A 22,631-nucleotide genomic window follows, 5' to 3' on the forward strand; every position below is an offset into this window, starting at 1 on the left:
TCAATTAGGTTTTAAATCATTTACTATCATATCATATTTCTACCTTCATTATGTGGCAAATGAGGTTAATTCTCAGGCTTCTCTTTATTTTACCACCACATATTGTAGAGAATCCAAGATTATTTCACCAAATATAAGTTGTACTTACCAAGTGCTCTTGCTACTGCCAGAAAAGGAATCTGGTCAATGACTGTGCTCCTTCTGACAGGTCCATTGTGGGTGAGCCGAGGTCGTTTCCAAACTACACGATTCACTCCAGATTTGTTCATCACACTAAAAGATCAAGTTCATATAAATACTCTAAATGATTAAAATATGACAACTAAGGCTAAATAAGCAATGTGTTAAATAACATATAAAATCATATTACATCACAAAATAATGACTTGTCTGTTTTAGATACAAAGATGCATAAACCAAAGCTCCTATTTAGAAGGCAGAAACAAAACAGGGTAGATTAATTAGAAGAATTTGGGAGTTCCCTGGAAGCTTAGCAGGTTAAGGATCTGGGATTCCCACCACTGTGGCTTGATTTGATCCTTGGCCCTGAACTTCCTCACGTTGTGGCTGTGTCCACACACACACACAGTAGAAAGGGTCCCTCAATCTATGCCTGAATGTCTGAAATGGGAAACAGGCCCTTCAACCAATTTAAGCATAATCTTTCTAGAATTTTTTTTAAAAGCAAAGAGAAGAAAAGTATTCCTTCCTAAAAAAAGTTGAGGGAAAGAGTGACAAAGAGAATTTCTAAGAAACTGTATTAGCCTGCCTGATATTCACCTGACAGATACCTGCACAAGTCGGAAGTTGACTCCTGACTCTCAAAGACAGACTACATCAAGATAATCAAATTAAGTTCTCACACTCAGGGCCCACGTGCACACTGAAACACTTTGACTATAATCTGAATTTCATTTGATCGACAGCAGGCCAGCTGACAGGGTGTGGTCTTCTTGACAGTCACCGTTCTCGTTACCAGTGAGAACTATGACACCCTGATGTAGACACGAGTCTCTTAATAGTTTACTATGTTGACTATGAGTAGCATGACTGTCCTCCTAAACTGATGAACACTGAAACTAAACTAGTTTCAAAAGATGGAAAGCTGGGGAGTTCCCATCACAGCTCAGCGGTAACAAACCCAACTAGTAGCCATGAAGACAGGGGTTAGCTCCCTGGCCTCCCTCAGTAGATTAAGGATCTGGTGTTGCTGTGATCTAGGCTGTAGCGGTGACAATATCGACCCTTAGCCTGGCAACTTCCGCATGCTGCAGGTATGGCCCAAAAAAGACCAAAAAAAAAAAAAAAAAAAAAAAAAAAAAAAAAAAAAGATACGGAGTTCAGTGGTTAACAAATCCTACTAGGAACCATGAGGAAGCAGGTTCGATCCCTGCCCTTGCTCAGGTTGAGGAGCTGGCGTTGCTGTGAGCTGTGGTGTAGGTCGCAGATGTGGCTCGGATCTGGCGTTGCTGTGGCTCTGGCATAGGCTGGCAGCTACAGCTCCCATTCGACCCCTAGCCTGGGAACCTCCATATGCTATGGGAGCGGCCCTAGAAAAGGCAAAAAGACAAAACAAAAGATATGAAAAGCTTAAGAAAGGACACATGGTGACCATCTCCACAGGAACGTCACTTACGAAATGCTGTATACCTCAGCAGTACCCAGCCAGTTAGCTTCCATCTATGGCTTTTCTATTTCTGCTCTAACTTCAAAGGAATGACGATATTAGAAAGAGCTGAGACAGAGAGAAATTTCCTGCAATGACGGAGATGTTCACTCTGCACAGTCCAATACAGCAGCCATGTCTGGCCACTGGGCACTGTCATCACGGCTAGCACAAATGAGGAACTGAATTTTTATCTATTTATTTGTTTTGATCTTTTTAGGGCTGCACCCACAGCACATGGACGTTTCCAGGCTAGGGGTCAAATCAAAACTGCAGCTGCTGGCCTATACCACAACAACAGCAATGCAGGATCCAAGCCATGTCTGCGACCACAGCTCATGGCAACACCAGATCCTTAACCCACTGAATGAGGCCAGGGATGGAACCTGCATCCTCATGGATACTAGCCAGGTTCTTAACCTGCTGAGCCACAATGGGAACTACAGGAACTGAATTTTTAATTTTATATAATTTATGTTTAAATTTAAATAGTCATATATGGCTAGTGGCTACCATACTGGACAGAATAGGAGAAGAATGAAGCAAGTACAGAATGATCAGACAACTCTGTCTATGTTAACGCAGAGAAAAATTCAAGAGAGCTGCTCACTCACTATCCCCTTTAAGAATCAGTTTGGAGAGTTCCCATTGCAGATCAGTGAAAAGAAATCTGACTAATATCCATGAGGACACAGGTTCCACCCTGGCCTCACTCAGTGAGTTAAGGATCCAGCGTTGCAGTGAGCTGTGGTGTAGGTGGCAGATGTGGCTTAGATCCAGTGTTGGTGTGGCTGTGGTGCAGGCCAGTGCCTACAGCTCTGAATCGACCCCTAGCCTGGGAAGCCCTTAAAAAAAAAAAAAAAAAAGTTTGCTTTGTAATACTGAAAGCAACATTGTTGTGTGTCATAGTGGAAGTCAGAGTATCAAAGGTAGTCACTTTGTGATTTTATGCTTTCTTCAATGCCCATTCTCAAAAAGCAAACAGGAGAGCAAAGACTAAATCTACCATTCACAAAAATCTATGAAACGTAAGTTATACGAGGAGAGGGCAACATTCTGCCTTCGTAACACTTTATGCTGTTTTGTTCTTTCCTAAACATGCTCCCTACAAAACAAGGCTTAATACTTAATTACAGCAGCTACCCAAATTGCTTCCAATATAACTCTACTACACGCTCTCTTAATACTTAACATTCAAAGATATTATGGTGTCTGTGTTTCTGAGAAAAAGGAGACAAAATAATGGCACTGGTTAAGAGTTTTAAAGCCAGTATCAAAAACCCAAAGCAACGTTGTAAAAGATGCTGCTTTTATCGTACTCCCTGCTATTGTCCTGTATGATTAAAAGGCATATACAAAGGATCAACCTGATTTGCAGAGCAGCAACAGAAGGCTGGAAAAACAGAGCACTGGCCCGTTGCCTAGGATGAGGACAGGGGGAAAGGAGGAAATAACCTATAATCAAACAGCTCAATTTGTGCAAAAAGATTCCTGCTCCCAAATGGCAAAGAGCATCTGTCCAACTAGCCACATAGTATTTTAAGTTATAGGACAAAAAATATAAACTCTAAAAAATTACTAAATAAAAATATAATTTTAAAATTCATAGAGAAAAATAGTCAAGTAAAGTATTTTTTAAGACTGATGAGAAGAGTTCCCATTGTGGCTCAGTGGTTTAAGAACCTGACATATTATCCATGTGGAGGCGACTTCAATCCCTGGCCTCCTTCAGTAGGTTAAGGAGCCCTGGCCTCACTCAGTATTAAGGATCTGGGAGTTCCCATCGTGGCGCAGTGGTTAACAAATCTGACTAGGAACCATGAGGTTGCGGGTTCGGTCCCTGCCCTTGCTCAGTGGGTTAAGGATCCGGTGTTGCCGTGAGCTGTGGTGTAGGTTGCAAACGCGGCTCGGATCCTGAGTTGCTGTGGCTCTGGCGTAGGCCGGTGGCTACAGCTCCGATTCGACCCCTAGCCTGGGAACCTCCATATGCCGCGGGAGCGGCCCAAGAAATAGCAAAAAGACAAAAAAAAAAAAAGGGATCTGACATTGCTACAAGCTGCAGTGTAGGTCACAGATATGGCTCAGATCCAGCATTGCTATGGCTGTGGTGTAGGTCAGTGCTGAAGCTCTGATTTAATCCCCATATGCCACAGGTAGGGCAATTTAAAAAAAAAAAAAAAAGAAGGTACTAGAAAAGTGGCTTTCAAAAGTGCATTTAACTAGGAGTTCCCATTGTGGCTCAGCAGTTTATGAACCCAGCTAGTATCCATGAAGATGCAGGTGTGATCCTTCCCTCATTGGGTTAAGGATCCAGCATTGTGGTGAGCTGTGATGTAGGTCAGAGACATGGCTTGGATCCCACGTTGATGTGGTGTAGGCCAACAGCTGAGGCCCCAATTCAACCCCTAGCCTGGTAACTTCCATATGCCACGGGTGCAGCCAAAAAAAAAAAGGGTAGATTTAACTACATTAAAATAAACTTCCATGTGGAAAAAAATGCCAGGAGCAGAATCAAAAGACAAACTGTGAAAAAAAATCTGAAACTTATCCCATACATTAGTCTAATTTCTCTAATGTATATAAGTGGCTCCTACACACTAATGCAAAAAAAACACAAAGAATGTAAACAAAAATACACAGAAAAGGAAATATAAATGGCTCAAATGAAAAGATAATCAATCTTAAGATCAATCCAAATTGAAACATCACCAAAATACTTTTTCTTTTTGAGCCGCCTCATGGCATATGGAATTTCTGGGATAGGGATCAGATCCCAGCCACAGCTGCACTGTAGCAATGCTGGATCCTTAACCCACAGCACCACAGGAGAACTCCCAGATGCCTCTTTTTTTTTAACCTAAAACTGAATACAATCAAAAAGTTCTATAAGTACGTTGTCAAGAACATCCACATATACTGTAGACAGACATATAAACTGGTACAACCTCCATGGAGACAGTGTGTGTGTGTGTCTGTGTGTATTTTTTTTTTTTTTTTTTTTTGCTTTTTAGGGCCACACCTGCGGCATATGGAAGTTCCCAGGGTAGGGGTCTAATCAGAGCTACAGCTGCTGGCCTACACCACAGGTGCTGCAACGTGGGATTCGAGCCTCATCTGTGACCTACACTTCAGCTCACGGCAACGCCGGATCCTTAACCCACTGAGCAAGGCCAGGGATCAAACCCGCATCATGGATCCTAGTCAGGTTCATTAACTACTGAGCCACAGAGGGAACTCCCCATTCTCATATTAAAAATTCCTGGCTGGGGTAGGAGGAATTGAGGAATGTGGTCAAAAAGTACAAGCTTCCAGTTATAATTACATACCATATGGATATAATGTACAAATGAGGACTATAGCTAACACTGCTATATGTTATACAGAAAAATTATTAAGACAATAAATCCAAAGTGTTTTCATCACAAAGAGAAATTTTTCTTTAGTCTCTCTTTTTTTAATTGTATCTCCACAAGACAGATGTTAGCTGTACCTACTGTGGTGATTATTTCACAACCTAAGTAAACCAAACCAAACCAAACCAAACCATCATTTAATGCATCTTAATTTATACAATGTCATATGTCAATCATTTTTCAATGAAACAGGAAAAAATTGTGTGTGTATATATATATATATATATTTTTTTTTTTTTTCTCTTTAAATAATACCACAGGAGTTCCCACCAGGGCACAGTGGGTTATGAATCTGATTGCAGCAGCTCAGGTTGCTGCAGAAACACAGGTTCAATCTCTGGCTGAGCCCAGTGGATTAAAGGATCTGGAGCTGCTGCTGGTGCAGTGCAGTTAGCAACTGTGGCTCGGATTCAATCACTGGCTTGGGAACGTCCATATGCTGCAGGTGCAGCCATAAATTTTTTTTTTTTTTTTGTCTTTCTGCTTTTTCTAGAGCCACTTCCGTGGCATATGGAGATTCCCAGGCTAGGGGTGTAATCGGAGCTGTAGCTGCTGGCCTACACCACAGCCACAGCAGTGTGGGATCTGAGCCGTGTCTGCAACCTACACCACAGCTCACGGCAACACCAGATCCTTAACCCACTGAGCAAAGCCAGGGATCGAACCAGCAACCTCATGGTTCTTAGATTCGTTAACCACTGCGCCACGACGGGAACGCCATATAATTTTTTTTTTAAAAAAAGGTAAAAAAAAAAAATTTCCCCATATATATGAAGTTCATACTACCCTACCTTTACTTTTATGTGTAAACATTTTGATAACACCATAATTTTAAAAAATTTATCTATAAATATTATTTTAATGGCCCATATCATAGTCAATGTTACAAACATATAATATACTTAATCACTTTCCAGCTGTTGAGCCTTCAAGTTATTTTCAGCTAAATTACCAATCAGTAAACACTATATTCAATAACTCTACTCAGATATTTTGGTCCACATTTCTTATTTCTTCTTTAGGGTAGATTCCTGAAATTACTGAGTCTATATTTTAAAGTTAGTAGTATGTGTTTTATTTTGTATAGGTCATACCAATATATAATCCAACCACCAGGATACCCATTACCACACAAATTTTGCTAACCCAATAGCAAAAAATAGAATTTCATTTCAAATAATGTTAAACATTCTTTCAAATGTTTATACTACTCTTTTGTGTTTTTTTGTTGTTTAAACTTCCTCTCCTTTATCCACCTTTCTGAAGGTGGTAGGGTTTCAGTATTTTCTTATTGCTCTTTTGAACTCCTGGTAATTTAAAGATGTTAATTCTTTTCTTCAATTTATTATATCTCTGTAAAAGACTATTTTGATGTAATATAAATAAGAAAAAGGAAGCAAGTAATAGCATCAAGGTAATATTTTATTTAGTCTTTTTAGGGCCACACCTACAGCATATGGAGGTTCCCAGGCTAGGGGTCAAATCGGAGCTTCAGTTTCCTGTCAACGCCACAGCCACAGCAATGCAGGATCTCCAACCCACTGAGCAAGGCCAGGGATCAAACCTGTGTCCTCACTGAATGAATTTTTTTTCTTTTTAGGACTGCACTCATGGCATATGGAAATTCTCAAGATATGGGTTGAATCAGAGCTATAGCTGCCAGCCTACACCACAGCAATGCAGGATCCAAGCCACGCCTGCAACCTACACCATAGCTCACATGGTGAATGCCGAATGCCCAACCCACCAAGGGATCGAACCCACATCCTCATGAATACTAGTCAAATTGCTTCTGCTGCACCACTATGGGAACTCTTAGAATGAGTATTTAGAAAACACTGGATTCTGTTTAACTTGCCTTAGATCTTTGATTTTTAAAAATTAGTATTGGGTTAATTTTTAAATTTTCTTATTCATTCCTCTGATTTTTAGAATAATGTTACATTTTACTTTGTATCAAAAAGTATTACTCTGAAGTCAAATTCAGTTCATAGTTTACAAACTGTCTATACATTTTAAGACGAAAGTTGAAATAGGGGTTTTACGCACATATGACTTAGAATCAAAGGGAAAAGCTGAAGGCTAATTCTAATAAAATTCCACTCCCAACAGATTAAAATTGTTCTACTCTGGAACTCTAAGGGCTGCTCTGTCCAAATTCTAAAGGGCTTGCTGATCTGATCAGTATTTATGTAAAAGGTTTCCAATAAATCCTTGTATGTATTGTTACTTGAGTGCCATTAAAATATTATTTCCCTTAGGAGTCAGTATCAGAAATAAAACAATAATTCAAAATAATAAGATAAATATGAACATACACAGACTTTTCACAAGCAAACTAAATATCTGTAATGCTGAGAAAGTAACTTCATTAAATGGAGAAGTAGGTTAATCTGGGTAAGTAAAGAAGAAAAGGACCACAAAGAACCAAAAGAAGAAGGACAAAAGAGCACAATGATTACCTTCCACCAAGTCCTTCGATTCGTTCTCTTTCCTTGGGAAGTTCTGGCTTATGATCCTGTGTCACCTCCACAGCTCTGATAAAATCATCTTTTGGGTCATCCTGAATTCCAAGAACCACCCCTGAGTCACCCACGTGAGCTACATACATCTTCAGGCCCCGTATGATGACCACACTGGCAGTTGTCCCTGATGTGCTGGGAAGACCTGTCATAGTCTTTGGCCATTCTGCTGTAATTAAAAATAAAACATTTTACTCTTCCAGGTGTAAACATTAATACTGTGGCAGAATACAAATGGCAACATAGGGGGCGTTCCCATGGTGGCTCAGTGGAAGTGAATCTGACTAGTATCCATGAAGACGCAGGTTCGATCCCTGGCCTCACTCAGTGGGTTAAGGATCCAGTATTGCCATGAGCTGTGGTGTAGGTCACAGACTCAGCTTGGATCTGGCGTTGCTGCGGCTGTGGCATAGGCCATCGGCTACAGCTCTGATTCAACCCCTAGCCTGGGAATTTCCAAATGCCATGGGAGCAGCCCTAAAAAGACTTAAAAAAAAAAGAAAAAAGAAAAAAGCAACGTGCGCTGAATTACCATCTTAAAATTTAAATTAGCTTGGGAAATGTTTAAGAAAAATATTTTGAAAGCTATTAAAGAACTTGTATTAATTCACTGACACATTAATAAATTAATTTTATAAACATTATGATCATCAAGGCAATCCTAGGAGAAAAATATTACAGGACACATCTACTAATTTCACATAGGTTTTAGTCCTAACCACATTTAGTGGCAAAGGCATTGTAAGTTTTGATACCATATTGCCAGCGACTTCTTTATTAAACTTTCTTCAAAAAGATTTTCAGAAAAAGCAATTTGTTTTTGAAGTAACTGTTAAATATTCACAACCTAGTAAGTAACATTTATGGAGCACCTACTGTATACCATATTCTGTGTTATATGTAATACTAACAACAAGCCTAAAAGATAATGAAACTAATCCTGCCTATTTTGCAGATGAGGAAACTAAAACTTTGAATGGCTAAGAAATTTTCTCAAAATAATTCAAGTATTTAAAGTGGCAAAGATCCCACATATTTAATTTCAAAACCTATAATGACTGATTATATTCACTATGATTTAAAAATTCTGAAATATTCTGTACTATTAAACAAACTACAAGTTATAGCTCAAGATAGCAAACTGAGTTCAAAAACTGACACATTCTACCCATCAAAATCCTACTGAAAGGACAGAATATATGTAAATATTAGAAAAAGTCCATAGCAGTCATGAAACACAGAGAATGATCATAAGAAAATCTGAGGAATTCCTGGAATTTTAAACTAATTGAATTATAGTGAGGGAAAAATCAAAATGCAAAATCTGTAATACAACATAAGGAAAAAGCACAGTCAGTAAAGAAGGCAGTGCATCAATCAGTATTCTCTGTAAGATAGAATTCCAGAAAACTTCAAACTCAGAGGCAGCAGCAAAGACTATAGACAGGAATGGATGATAAAAGCTTGGCCGTCTCCTAGGTCAGTGCCTTAACTCCCTGCATGGTAAAAGGTAAACATTTTCATTCCTAAGCTGGTAACTAAATATCTCTCTGGTGCATCTGCGGATAGCGACAACTGGGTCTCAAAGGGGATGAGGAAGAAGAAATACACCCCCCCCCCACGCACACAAAAAAATGGATGAAGTGCCACACAATGTTTATAGACAAAAGGTTTCTCTAACATATTCTAGCTAGCTGGGTTTTTTTCCCCTATATTACATATGCTGAAAAGACATCTCTTGAACCCTACAGTGTATCTCCCCATCACATACCTTCCCAGTGATGGAACCCACGCTACTGTGTGATCTCACAACAGAGATCTGCTTACAGTACACGAAATAAATGACCTTCACAAGTGAGGGAAACCAGAACAGCTATCAATATTGATGAAGCTGGAAATTCACATACACACAAGCATATACAAATGTAAAACCATCTGTAACAGTACCAGACACATAGAAAGTGCCTGTGGGAGTTCTAGGCAAGGGCCTGAAGCCGAACCACGGCAGTGACAATGCCAGATCCTTATATCCTGCTGCTCCACAAGGGAACTCCATATTTCACACTTTTAAGTTAAAAAGAAAAAGAAATTTAAAGCAGGAAGAAGGCATCAATTTTGCAAGCAGAGAGCTCCCTAGCACATCCTTTGCAGTTTGGTTACAGACGTCATCCCTAGAAGCTTAGCCTGGAATATTGTATATGTTTATTTAGCCCTGATTTCAATTATTTTATGGGTTAAACTAGAGCTCTTGCTAAAATTTTCCTTTTTAAACAAGCTAGAAGAAATTGTTTTCTGCAGCTAAGAACCTGAGGGAAAAAATTATCACAATAAATGTGAGTGAGGTGAACAGCCAGAAAGAAGAGTTCTAAGATGACTCAAATTTAACTACAGTATACAAATAATTTGGCCGTTTTCAAAAAGCACCTAGAACAAGATGGAAAGGAAGAAAAAAAGCTAAAAATAAAAAAATATATTCAATGCAATATTAATATTTAAATCACATTTTTTGGTCAAAAGTACTAATATATCATCGAAGATATTCTGCAATTATCTAAAAATACTGAATACTCCATGCTTTCCCTATTCATTTTAAATGTCACCTTTTATCATGTTTTACATTTTGCCTCATATCTATTTCTGGACTCATCCAACTAATCTATTTATGGTTCTTTCTAATAATTTGGAGTATAAGCATCCCCCAATTATTCTTCTTTTTCAATATTCTCTTAAGCATTTTTCCAGATGAATTTTAGAAGCAACTTGCAAAACTGAAAAACAAAGCCTATGGAGGTTCTGATTGAAACTGCAATAAATTTACATATTAAGGAATCTCTTCTCTTTACAATTTGTCTTCCTTAGTCTTTCTTGTTTTCTACTTTACATTCTGTACCTTTTTTTTTTTTTTTTTTTTGGTTGCGCCTGCAGCATTAGAAGTTCCTGGGTCAGGGACTGAACTCACATGGCCACAATGACCCAAGCCACTACAGTGACACCAGATCCTTAACCCTCTGAGCCACAAGGGAACTTCTTTACAATTTAATCTTTTAATTTTCAACAAAATGACTTAAAACTAGGAGCATAATAAAAGGACAGTATCAGATAGTATAGGAACTCTGGCTTAAGTATCCTTTAAGAAATGTGTTTAAGTCATTAAAATAAAAACTAATAAACTTTACACTGAAATATAAAATTTCTGTATGAGAGCTTCCTTGCCTGCCCACTTGCATCTCTTACTAGCATCCTATTCTAATAAATCTGTTTCTGACCTAAAAAATAAAATAAAATTTCTGTATGAAGTAAAGCTATTATAAACAAGTATAAAATGTATATGTTCCTTAGGATAAACTTAACATTTAGGGTACTTACGTACTTAACCATGTACCAGTTAATATATACTGACTCATTTAACTTTCAGGAGGTAGGTACTATTATTAACTCTTTTTTTGTTTGTTTTGGCTATACCCATAGTTCCTGGGCCAGGGAGAAACCTGTGTCATAGCAGTGACAATTGAGAATCCTTAACCACTAAGCCACCAGGGAACTCCTTATTAACTCCATTTTAATAAAGATGAGGGAGTTCCCATTGTGGCTCAGGGGTTGACATACTCGACTAGTAACCATGAGGTTGTGGGTTTGATCTCTGGCCTTACTCAGTGGGTTAAAGATCTGGTGTTGTTGTGAGCTATGCTGTAGGTTGCAGACGTGGTTTGGATCCCATAGCTTTGGTATGGAGTAGGCTGGCAGCTACAGCTGTTTCGACCCCTAGCCTGGGAACCTCCATATGCCGAGGGTGTGGCGCTAAAAAATTAAATTTTAAAAAAAGATAAGGATACGCTGGCACACAGAGGTAAGGCCACACAGGTACTAAGTGCAGAAGCTGGGACCCAAACCCAGGCAATACAACATACTCCTGATTACTACGCTAAGAGTTCTTACAGAATTCTAATGTTGGGAGTTCTAAATTCTTCTAAATAGGGCGTTCTAAATTTTTCTAAACAGGAATAAAGAGGAGTTCCCGTGGTGGTGCAGTGGAAACATATCCGACCAGGAACCATGAGGACCTGGTTCGATTCCTGACCTTGCTCAGTGGGTAAGCTGTGGTGTAGCTCGCAGACATGGCTTGGATCCCGCATAGCTGTGGCTGTGGCATAGGCCAGCAGCTATGGCTCTGATTCGACTCCTAGCCTGGGAACTTCCATATGCTGCAAGTGCAGCCCTAAAAAGCAAGAAAAAAAAAAAAAAAAAAAAAGAATTCTAATGTCAAAGTAGTACTGAATAGTAAAAGTCTTAAGGAAGAAATTTGAAAACTTGTATCAATAACCATCAAAAGATATAAGTATTCTTTTACCAAATAATTTGACTTTGGGAACTTTTTTTTTCTGAGGAAATAATCCAAATGGAGGCAAAGGCTGCTGCTTTTACTTTAGCCTTTATTTATAGTATTAAATCTAGTACATACCTGTCTAGCCCACATTCTCCCTTCAAGTATTAGCATCCCGGTTTTGTTCTGGGGTACAAAGCCTACCCTGCCCCCCCCCTTTTTTTTGGTCTTTTTAGAGCACATGGAGGTTCCCAGGCTAGGGTTCAATCAGAGCTACAGCTGCCAGCCTACACCACAGCCAGAGCAACATGGGATCTGAGCCACATCTGTGACCTACACCACAGCTCATGGCAACGCCAGACCCTCGATCCACTGGGTGAGGCCAGGGATCGAACCCATGTCCTCATGGATGCCAGTCACATTCACTAACCGCTGAACCACGACAGGAACTCCTGTACTTCTTTAGTGGAATTGAAAATCCTGCTGGCTCCTGGCCTAGGATGTAGGCAAATGACCTAAACTATTTCACTCTTTCAGGTATTTGCATCTTTAGACAGAAAAGCATAAAGTCAGAAAACTGTGGGAGCTGACTGATCCCAGAGAATGAAAACTTTCAATGAGCGTCCACTAATTCTGATCACCTACGGCCTCAGACAAACCCTGGTTCTGTCCATTTTGAGACCTGGTTTAGCCCTTGGTTTGATTCTGTGAGCTATCAAATGCCTTTCCAATCAATAAACTCCAATGTTCTTTTCCTTCCTTGTTATAGACTGAGTCAGTGTGTGCTATTTTCAAAAAATTGTAATACAGGAGTTCCCGTCGTGGCGCAGTGGTTAACAAATCCGACTAGGAACCATGAGGTTGCGGGTTCGATCCCTGCCCTTGCTCAGTGGGTTAACAATCCGGCGTTGCCGTGAGCTGTGGTGTAGATTGCAGACGAGGCTCGGATCCCGCGTTGCTGTGGCCCTGGCGTAGGTCAGTGGCTACAGCTCCGATTGGACCCCTAGCCTGGGAACCTCCATATGCCACAGGAGCGGCCAAAGAAATAACAAAAAGACAAAAAGACAAAAAAAAAAAAAGTAATACAAAACTAGTATCACAGAGTAGGTTGCAGGCAACTGACCCTCAGAAAACTGTCAATTAGCTATGGAACCAATTTGAGACTCTTGTTCAAATTCTAGATAGTAACCAGTAATTAAGACAGGGCTGAATTACCGATAAAGAATAATGATAAGCAGGTCGAATAGTTAGCATACTAGCTTAGAACTTTGGCAAAATTTTTCTAGGTCAGCTAATGCAAACATAGACCCAACTCTGGCCTAAGATTCCACGATTAAGAAACAATTTGATATGACTGTTACAAGGTGAATTATGTCCCTCCAAAAAAAAAGGTATGTTGAAATCCTATTACTCAGTACCTCAGAATGTGACCTTGATGTTAAAACACATAGGGAGGAGTTCTCTTGTGGGGCAGGGGGTTAAAGATCAGGCATCATTACAGTGGCCTAGTTGCTGCTATGGTGTGGTTAGATCTCTGGCCCAGGAACTTCTGCATCCTCGGGTGTGGGAAAGACACACACACACACACACACACACACACACACACACACACACACACACAAACACGACAGCCATGTGACTAGAATGATGCATCTACCAGTCAGGGAATGCCGGGAACGCCTGATAAACAGGAAGCTATAAGAGGTAAGGAAGGACTCTCCCTTAGAGCTCTCAGAGTAAATAGAACATGGCGCTGCCAAAATCTTGATTTTGGACCTCAGGTCTCCAGAACTGTGAAACAATAAATTTTTGCTGTTTTCAGCCAACCAATTTTGGTACTTTATTATGGCAGTTCCAGAAAACAAACACAATAATACAGAGAAATAATTCAAAGATTTGGGAAGATGGGACGCTTAGATTACATCTTTTATATGCACATGTATCCTACTTACCCGTCCCAAGAAAGGTTGGCAAGAGTCTCCAACTTTAATACTTAGGGAAGCAATCAGGTAAATACCAAAATCTCTTCTTTACTGATTGACCGACTGATTAATTTTTGCCTTTTTAGGGCAGCACCCATGGTATATGGAGGTTCCAGGCTAGGGGTCGAATCGGAGCTACAGCTCCCAAGGCAACTAAGGATCCAAGCCACGTCTGCAACCTACACCAAAGCTCATGGCAACGCTGGATCCTTAACCCACCGAGCGAGGCCAGGGATCGAACCCGAAACTTCATGGTTCCCAGTTGGTTCGTTTCCGCTTCGCCACAACGGGAACTCCCAAAAATCTCTTTTTAATTGACGTATAGCTGATTTACAATACTGTGTTTGTTTCAGGTATACAGCAAAGAGATTTGGTTATACATATATCTGCATTCCTTTTTAAAATTCTTTTCCATTATGGGTTATTACAAATTTTGAATACAGTTCCCTGTGCTATACAGTAAATTCTTATTGTTTTATCTATTTTGTACATAATAGTGAAACACCAAAATCTTTTAAATACATTTTACTGACTTCTCTCTCTAGGCAAGAAATACTAAGGCAAGAGGCTGCAATGAAAACAATCTCTATGGGGTGGGAGAACCCCAAGGTGAGAGATCACATAGGAGCAGTTAATTACCCAAAGTAAAATTGTAGACTCACCAACACAGGGTAGAAGAAAAACTGGATCTCCAGAATGGTCTTTCACCAAAAAAAAAAATCTTCCAAGATTAAAGAATTGTTACCTTTCTTCAAAGTAATATGTGGCCATTTCCACTTAGCTATACACCAAGAAGAAAGAAATACCCACAACACTGACAAACTACTGAATGATGGCTCTAAGATAATTCTGGAGCTACAGAACACAGCCACAGTCCATTGATAATGAGGTCAGGTACTACAAAGGACTCTCTTTTTTCTTCAATTTTTAGCCACCTGGCAGTATATGGAGTTCCCAGGCCAGGGATCAGATCCAAGCTGCAGCTACAACTCTGGATCCTTAACCCATTGTGCTGGGTTGGGGATCAAACCTTCGTCCCAGTGCTCCCAACATGCCACCAATCCTGTTGCATCACAGCAGGAACTCCTAAATCTGGCCCACCTCAGACTCAGTGAAATCCCAAACCTACCCCACAGCTAATTTGGTCAGTGACTCATAGCTTCCCCTCATAGCTCTTCACTGATTGGTCAGAAAGTCTATCATGGTAGAAAAGGCCAAGTGCAAGACTTTGGAGCGCCCCACCAATGATACTCCCTTCCGAAATAATAAAGAATTATTGATTGTAAATCAACTATAATAAAAAATGCTTTAAAAGAATTATCACAGCTCTCAGAGAATCATAAAGATTGCTGTCACCATTAAAACACGACAGGTGGCATGGTGATCTAATGTATTCCACTCTATAGTTTGACCACTGCAAAAGTCTGATAGTTCCTGGAAAATGACAGAGAATTATAAGCAAATTGTGATTCCAAATGATGCTGAAGTTTCTGATTTATTCTCTTTATTAAGACAAATAAATATAGTCTTGGCTCTCTGGTGTGCATCCAGCAGCAGATCTCTGATAAAACTGCTACCTAGATTCCTGGAGGTATCCAGGTTTCTCATCCGAAACCTGCTTCTTCAGGTTAACTCTTTTTTTTTTTTTTTTTTTTTCAGGAATAATCCAAAGAATTTTTCTTGAACAAAGAAGAGAGTAAACTGTCAACAAAATATTCCATCACTCCCAAATACTATCATAGTATCTAGTTTCTTTTTTTTTTTTCGTCTTTTTGCCATTTCTTGGGCCGCTCCCGCGGCATATGGAGATTCCCAGGCTAGGAGTCGAATTGGAGCTGCAGCCACCAGCCTAGGCCAGAGCCACAGCAACGCTGGATCCGAGCTGTATCTGCAACCTACACGACAGCTCATGGCAACGCTGGATCATTAACCCACTGAGGAAGGGCAGGGACCGAACCCACAACCTCATGGTTCCTAGTTGGATTCGTTGACCCCTGCGCCAGATGGGGACTCCTAGTTTCTTTTTTTTTGACCACACCCTCAGCATGTGACATTTCCCAGCCCAGGGATCAAATGCATGCCACAGCAGTGATAATGCTGGATCCCTAACCGCTAGGCCACCAGAGAATTCCTACAGTATCTGATTTCTTCAAATGGGCATCTCCTACAGAACCGAAATGGGCCATCAAAATCAATTAACCCTGATACCATACTACCATCTAATCCACAGATCTCATTCAAATTTCATCAATTACCCTAATAATATGCTTTATAATAAGACGATAAAACTCAGGATCCCTTGTTATATTTACTTATCATGTCTCTTTAATCTCTTTCATCTGGAACAATTCGTCAGTGTTTCCTTAATGCTTTTTAGGAGTACTTGGCCAATCATTTCAAAAATGACTCTCAGTGTGGGATCTGTGTCCTGTTTCCTCATGTCTGTAATCAGATTATGCCTATTTTGGCAGGAATATCACAGAAGTGTTAAAGATGATCTTCTCACTGCAGGCAGTAAACGATTTCAATTTGTCCCATTAAAAGTGATGCTACCCTTGATCATTTGTTAAGATGGTGTCTACCAGGTTTCCCCTTATATTTCTCCTTTTGTAATTAATAAATGTTTCATTGGGAGATTATCTGGAATAATGTAAATATCCCCAGAGTGGGTTGAATGGTGCCACCTCAACCCCAATCAATAAAAGACATATCCACCCAGAACCTGTGACTGTGACCTTGTTTGGAAAAAGGATCTTTGCAGATGTAATTAGGTTAAAGATTTTAAGGGGAGATCATCCTGGATTAGAGTGGGCCCTAAATCCAAAGATGAGTGTCCTTAAAAGAGAATAGAAGGAGGAGATATAAAGACAGTGGAGACTGGACAACATATCTACAAGCCAACAAATGCCAAAGACTGCTGCCAGCCACCAGAAGCTAGGAAAGAGCATGAAACAGATTCTCCCTCAGAGCCTCCAAAAAGGAATCAACCCTGCTTACATCTGGATTTCAAACTTCTGGCCTCCAAAATCATGAGAGAACAAATTTCCGTTGTTTTAAGCCACCCAATTTCTGCTAATTTGTGACAGCACCTCTACAAAACAAATACAGCAATTCTGTTCCTCAAATTTTTTACATAACTAGTTTTGTAACATTTATGATGTTTCTTGGCTGAACAATTGATTATGATGGTTACCAAATGTGAATTTTTAGTTCCATCATTCCTTCTACATTCATCAGCGGACTTTTATAAAGTAATGATGATTAACAAAAATGGGGAAAAACAAGTACTTGTCAAGTAGGGCAAATTCGTTCAGAACATATGATGTGTGAGAGGGTGAAGGTCTAGGTTCAAAAGCCTATGATGTCCACATTAACAAAAAAAAAGTCAAAAATCATATGATCATCTCAATAGACGCAGAAAAAGCATCTGACAAAGTTCAACATCCATTCATGATCAAGACCCTCGCCAAAGTGGGTATAGAGGGAACATTCCTGAATATAATCAAAGCCATTTATGATAAACCCACAGCAAATATAATCCTCAATGGGGAAAAACTGAAAGCCTTCTCACTCAAATCTGGAACAAGATAGGGATGCCCACTCTCACCACTGCTCTTCAACATAGTTTTGGAAATCCTAGCCACAGCAATTAGACAAACAAAAGAAATAAAAGGCATCCATATAGGAAGAGAAGAGATCAAACTGTCACTGTATGCAGATGACATGATACTATACCTAGAAAACCCTAAGGACTCAACCCCAAAACTCCTTGAACTGATTAATAAATTCAGCAAAGTAGCAGGATATAAGATTAACATTCAGAAGTCAGTCGCATTTCTGTATACCAGCAATGAAATATTAGAAAAGGAATACAAAAATACGATACCTTTTAAAATTGCACCTCACAAAATCAAATACCTCGGAATACACCTGACCAAGGAAGTAAAGACCTATATGCCGAGAACTATAAAACTTTAATCAAAGAAATCAAAGAAGATGTAAAGAAATGGAAAGATATTCCATGTTCCTGGATTGGGAAAATCAATATTGTAAAAATGGCTATACTACCCAAAGCAATCTACAGATTCAATGCAATCCCTATCAAATTACCCACAACATTTTTCACAGAACTAGAACAAACAATCCAAACATTTATATGGAACAACAAAAGACCCAGAATCGCCAAAGCAATCCCGAGAAACAAAAACCAAGCAGGAGGCATAACTCTCCCAGACTTCAAGAAATACTACAAAGCCACAGTCATCAAAACAGTGCGGTACTGGTATCAAAACAGACAGACAGACCAATGGAACAGAATAGAGAATCCGGAAATAAACCCTGACACCTATGGTCAATTAATCTTTGACAAGGGAGGCAAGAACATCAAATGGGAAAAAGAAAGTCTATTCAGCAAGCATTGCTGGGAAACCTGGACAGCAGCATGCAAAGCAATGAAACTAGAACACACCCTCACACCATGCACAAAAATAAACTCAAAATGGCTGAAAGACTTAAATATACGACAGGACACCATCAAACTCCTAGAAGAAAACATAGGCAAAACACTCTCCGACATCAACATCATGAATATTTTCTCAGGTCAGTCTCCCAAAGCAATCGAAATTAGAGCAAAAATAAACCCATGGGACCTCATCAAACTGAAAAGCTTTTGCACAGCAAAGGAAACCAAAAAGAAAATAAAAAGACAACTTACAGAATGGGAGAAAATAGTTTCAAATGATGCAACTGACAAGGGCTTAATCTCTAGAATATATAAACAACTTATACAATCCAACAGCAAAAAAGCCAATCAATCAATGGAAAAATGGGCAAAAGACCTGAATAGACATTTCTCCAAAGAAGATATACAGATGGCCAACAAACACGTGAAAAAATGCTCAACATCGCTGACTATAAGAGAAATGCAAATCAAAACTACCATGAGATACCACCTCACACCAGTCAGAATGGCCATCATTAATAAATCCACAAATAACAAGTGCTGGGAGGGGCTGTGGAGAAAAGGGAACCCTCCTGCACTGCTGGTGGGAATGTAAACTGGTACAGCCACTATGGAGAACAGTTTGGAGATACCTTAGAAATCTATACAGAGAACTTCCATAAGACCCCGCAATCCCACTCTTGGGCATCTATCCGGACAAAACTCTACTTAAAAGAGACACGTGCACCCGCATGTTCATTGCAGCACTATTCACAATAGCCAGGACATGGAAACAACCCAAATGTCCATCGACAGATGATTGGATTCGGAAGATGTGGTATATATACACAATGGAATACTACTCAGCCATTAAAAAGAATGACATAATGCCATTTGCAGCAACATGGATGGAACCAGAGAATCTCATACTGAGTGAAATGAGCCAGAAAGACAAAGACAAATACCATATGATATCACTTATAACTGGAATCTAATATCCAGCACAAATGAACATCTCCTCAGAAAAGAAAATCATGGACTTGGAGAAGAGACTTGTGGCTGCCTGATGGGAGGGGGAGGGAGTGGGAGGGATCAGGAGCTTGGGCTTATCAGACACAACTTAGAATAGATTTACAAGGAGATCCTGCTGAATAGCATTGAGAACTTTGTCTAGATACTCATGTTGCAACAGAACAAAGGGTGGGGGAAAAACTGTAATTGTAATGTATACATGTAAGGATAACCTGACCCCATTGCTGTACAGTGGGAAAATAAAAAAATTATAAAAAAAAAAAAGTCTATGAAGTAATAATAGTTTTCTTCATATTTAGTTACAACTCGCTTTCCCTCTCTTTCCTCTTATCCCTCTCACCTGCCTTCTGTACTCTGTCCATTTCTGACTCTGTCTTTAATGAAAACTATCTGCCAAACCCAGAACAATTTAAGAACAGTTTCTTCATGACTCATTCATTTGGCCATCTTCTTTGAAGTAAGTGCTCTGATCTTTAGTTGAAAAAATCAAAATAGGAGTTCCCATCGTGGCGCAGTGGTTAACGAATCCGACTAGGAACCATGAGGTTGCGGGTTCGGTCCCTGCCCTTGCTCAGTGGGTTAAGGATCCGGCGTTGCCGTGAGCTGTGGTGTAGGCTGCAGACGCGGCTCGGATCCCGAGTTGCTGTGGCTCTGGCGTAGGCTGGCGGCTACAGCTCAAATTAGACCCCTAGCCTGGGAACCTCCATATGCCGTGGGAGCGGCCCAAGAAATAGCCAAAAAAAAAAAAAGAAAGAAAAAAAAAGAAAAAATCAAAATAAATAGGAGTTCCCGTCGTGGCACAGCAGAAACGAATCTAACTAGTAACCATGAGGTTACAGGTTCGATACCTGGCCTTGATCAAAGGATTAAGGATCCGGCGTTGCCGTGAGCTGTGGCAGACAAGACTCGGATCTGGAGTTGCTGTGGCTCTGGCATAGGCCGGCAGCTACAACTCTAACTAGACCCCCAGCCTGGGAACCTCCATATGCCGCGAGTGCAGCTCTAAAAAGACAAAAGAAAAAATAAATAAATAAACCTTCCATATTTCATCTTCCTTTACAAATACTTCGGCAAATTCCCTATAATCATATCAGAGATAACATTTCATTTATTTCAACGGTATGGTGTTACCTTTCTAATGGCTCTCTTGATAACATAAATCAATGAACCATGATACAAAGGAATGAAAACTGCATTTTGTTCACTATCTTGTCTGGACCATCAAAAGAAAAGGGTAGTAAGAAAATTATTTCTAAAAAAAAAAAAAACAATAACAACTACAGCAATGCCAGATCCTTAACCCACTGAGAGGGGCCGGGGATTGAACCCACATCCTCAGGGATACTGGTGGGATTCATTCGTTGCCTCTGAGCTACAACAGGAACTCCCCTGGCTAATATTTTAAGTAAAATATTAGTGTTTCCACTGTAGTACAGCAGGTTAAGAATCTAGCGTATGCATATACCATATCCAGCCTCAGGAGAAAACGATGACATATGCTACAATTTGGACAAACTTTAAAGATACTCTCTGCTAAATAAAATAAGACACAAAAGGCCAAATACTGTATGATTTCACTTGTATGAGGCACATAGAATAGGTGAATTCATAGCTAAGGAAAATAAAATAAAGTTTTACCAGGGGCTGGGGAAGAGAAAAATGGGAAATTACTGCTTAAGGGTGTAGAATTTCTGTTTGAGATACCAAAGAAATCCTGAAAATGGACAATGGTGATTGTGGCACAATACTGTGAACATGCTTAATGCCAATGAATTGTACACCTAAAAATGGCAAAAATAGTAAATCTTGTACGTATTTTATCACTTTTTTTTTTTTTTACAGTGGCAGCATTTGGAAGTTCCCAGGCCAAGCCAGGGATCAAACCTGCACCTACAGAGTGGTGGGATTCTTAACTCACTGTACCACAGCAGAACTCCTATCACAATTTTTAAAAGGGGAAATATTTTTAATTTTAAAAAAGTAAGAAAGTCAATTTAATCATTACACAAAGAAATTCAAAGAAATTAGAAGCTACTAAGCAAGGAATTGCATGATTAGCCCTAAGAGATTAATTATAAGATATGCCATACAGTATCTTTGCCCCAAAAGACCTCTTTCAGCTGAGACACAGATAAAACAGCAGTTATCTCAAAATGGTGAGTGATCTTTACAGGGATTCTACAAGGCCAAAGCTATTCTCACAGTAATAAAGAATTTATTTGCCCTTTTCACTGTGTTAACATCTGCACTGATGGTTCAACAGAAATGGTTAGTAGAGATCTTGTTATTAGAGATCAGCGATAACAAACCCAACAGTCATTCATGAAGATGCTGGTTTAATCCCTGGCCTCACTCAGTGGGTTAGGATCTGGTGTTGCCATGACCTGTGGTGCAGGACCCAGATGCAGCTCGGATCTGGTGTTGTTGTGACTCTGGCGTAGGCTGGCAGCTGTAGCTCCAACTGGACCCCTAGCTGGGAACTTCCATATGCCTCAGGTGCAGCCCTAAAAAGACCAAAAAAAAAAAAAAAAAGCAGTGGTTAGTAAAACTGCTGGTGCCTCAGCAGTTGTCAAAGCAAACTAAAAGTCACTGTATTTCGCCACAGTTACCCACTTAAGAGTTTTTTTTAAAGGAAAAAAGAAGGAAAGAAAAGAAAAAAGACAAACAAGTTTCAATTAAGAATGTCCTTGAGGAGTTCCCATGGTGGCTCAGTGGTTAGTGAACCTGACCAGCATCCATGAAGACGTGGGTTCGACCCCTGGCATCGCTCAGTGGGTTGAGGATCTGGCATTGCCATGAGCTGTGGTGCAGGTGGCAGATTCGGCTCGATCCCCCATTGCTGTGGCTCTGGTGTAGGCCAGCGGCTACAGTTCTGAACCTCCATATGCCTCAGATGCAGCCCTAGATGACAAAAAGACAAAAAATTTTTAAAAATAAAAGAATGTCCTTGATGGAGTTCCCTGGTGATTCAGCCAGTTAAGGATCTGGCATTGTCACTGCTATTTGCTGCTGTGGCACAAAAGAGTTCGACCACTGGCCCAGGAACTTCCACATGCCACGGGAGTGACCCCCAAAAAACTCCAGAATGTCCTTTGATGATGCAATAAGTTAACTTTATTTTAAACTTCCACCCATGTCTTTTTAACATCCTGTATGACAAAAAGGGAAGCATGCATAAACACTTCTGTTGCATGCTATGGCTGTCTAGAGAAAAAGTGAAAAGCACTTGTGATTATGCAAGTTATGAAATGAAC

At 39.9% G+C, this 22,631-nt stretch overlaps 1 protein-coding gene and 1 long non-coding RNA gene across 4 annotated transcripts in view; both read right to left on the reverse strand.

Annotated features, from left to right (window-relative positions):
* The window catches only part of PPM1D (protein phosphatase, Mg2+/Mn2+ dependent 1D), a 50,554-nt gene that overhangs the window by 23,716 nt on the left and 4,207 nt on the right, over positions 1–22,631 (reverse strand). For 2 of the 3 annotated variants that reach the window (XR_014821305.1, XM_005669013.4), the window contains exons 2-3: positions 7,542–7,770; positions 149–273 (exon numbers count right to left, since the gene is read on the reverse strand). Coding sequence is in view for 2 of the 3 variants with exons in the window: in XM_005669013.4 (XP_005669070.3) it covers positions 149–273; positions 7,542–7,770 (354 nt within the window). In the remaining variant the exon portion in view is untranslated. The remainder of the gene's footprint in view (positions 1–148; positions 274–7,541; positions 7,771–22,631) is intronic. The other variant, XM_084985054.1, reaches the window with a different exon arrangement.
* Positions 15,922–21,831, reverse strand: LOC146398218 (uncharacterized). Its single transcript, XR_014821314.1, has 2 exons — positions 21,133–21,831; positions 15,922–20,356 (listed from the first exon to the last, which is right to left on the reverse strand). It is a non-coding gene; the product is annotated as an uncharacterized LOC146398218 (long non-coding RNA).

Source organism: Sus scrofa, chromosome 12 (genome assembly GCF_054392235.1).
Source record: "Sus scrofa isolate SSC_HxYL_T2T_F1_AM1 chromosome 12, Sscrofa_HxYL_maternal_Yorkshire_Landrace_v2.0, whole genome shotgun sequence".
NCBI lineage: Eukaryota > Metazoa > Chordata > Mammalia > Artiodactyla > Suidae > Sus > Sus scrofa.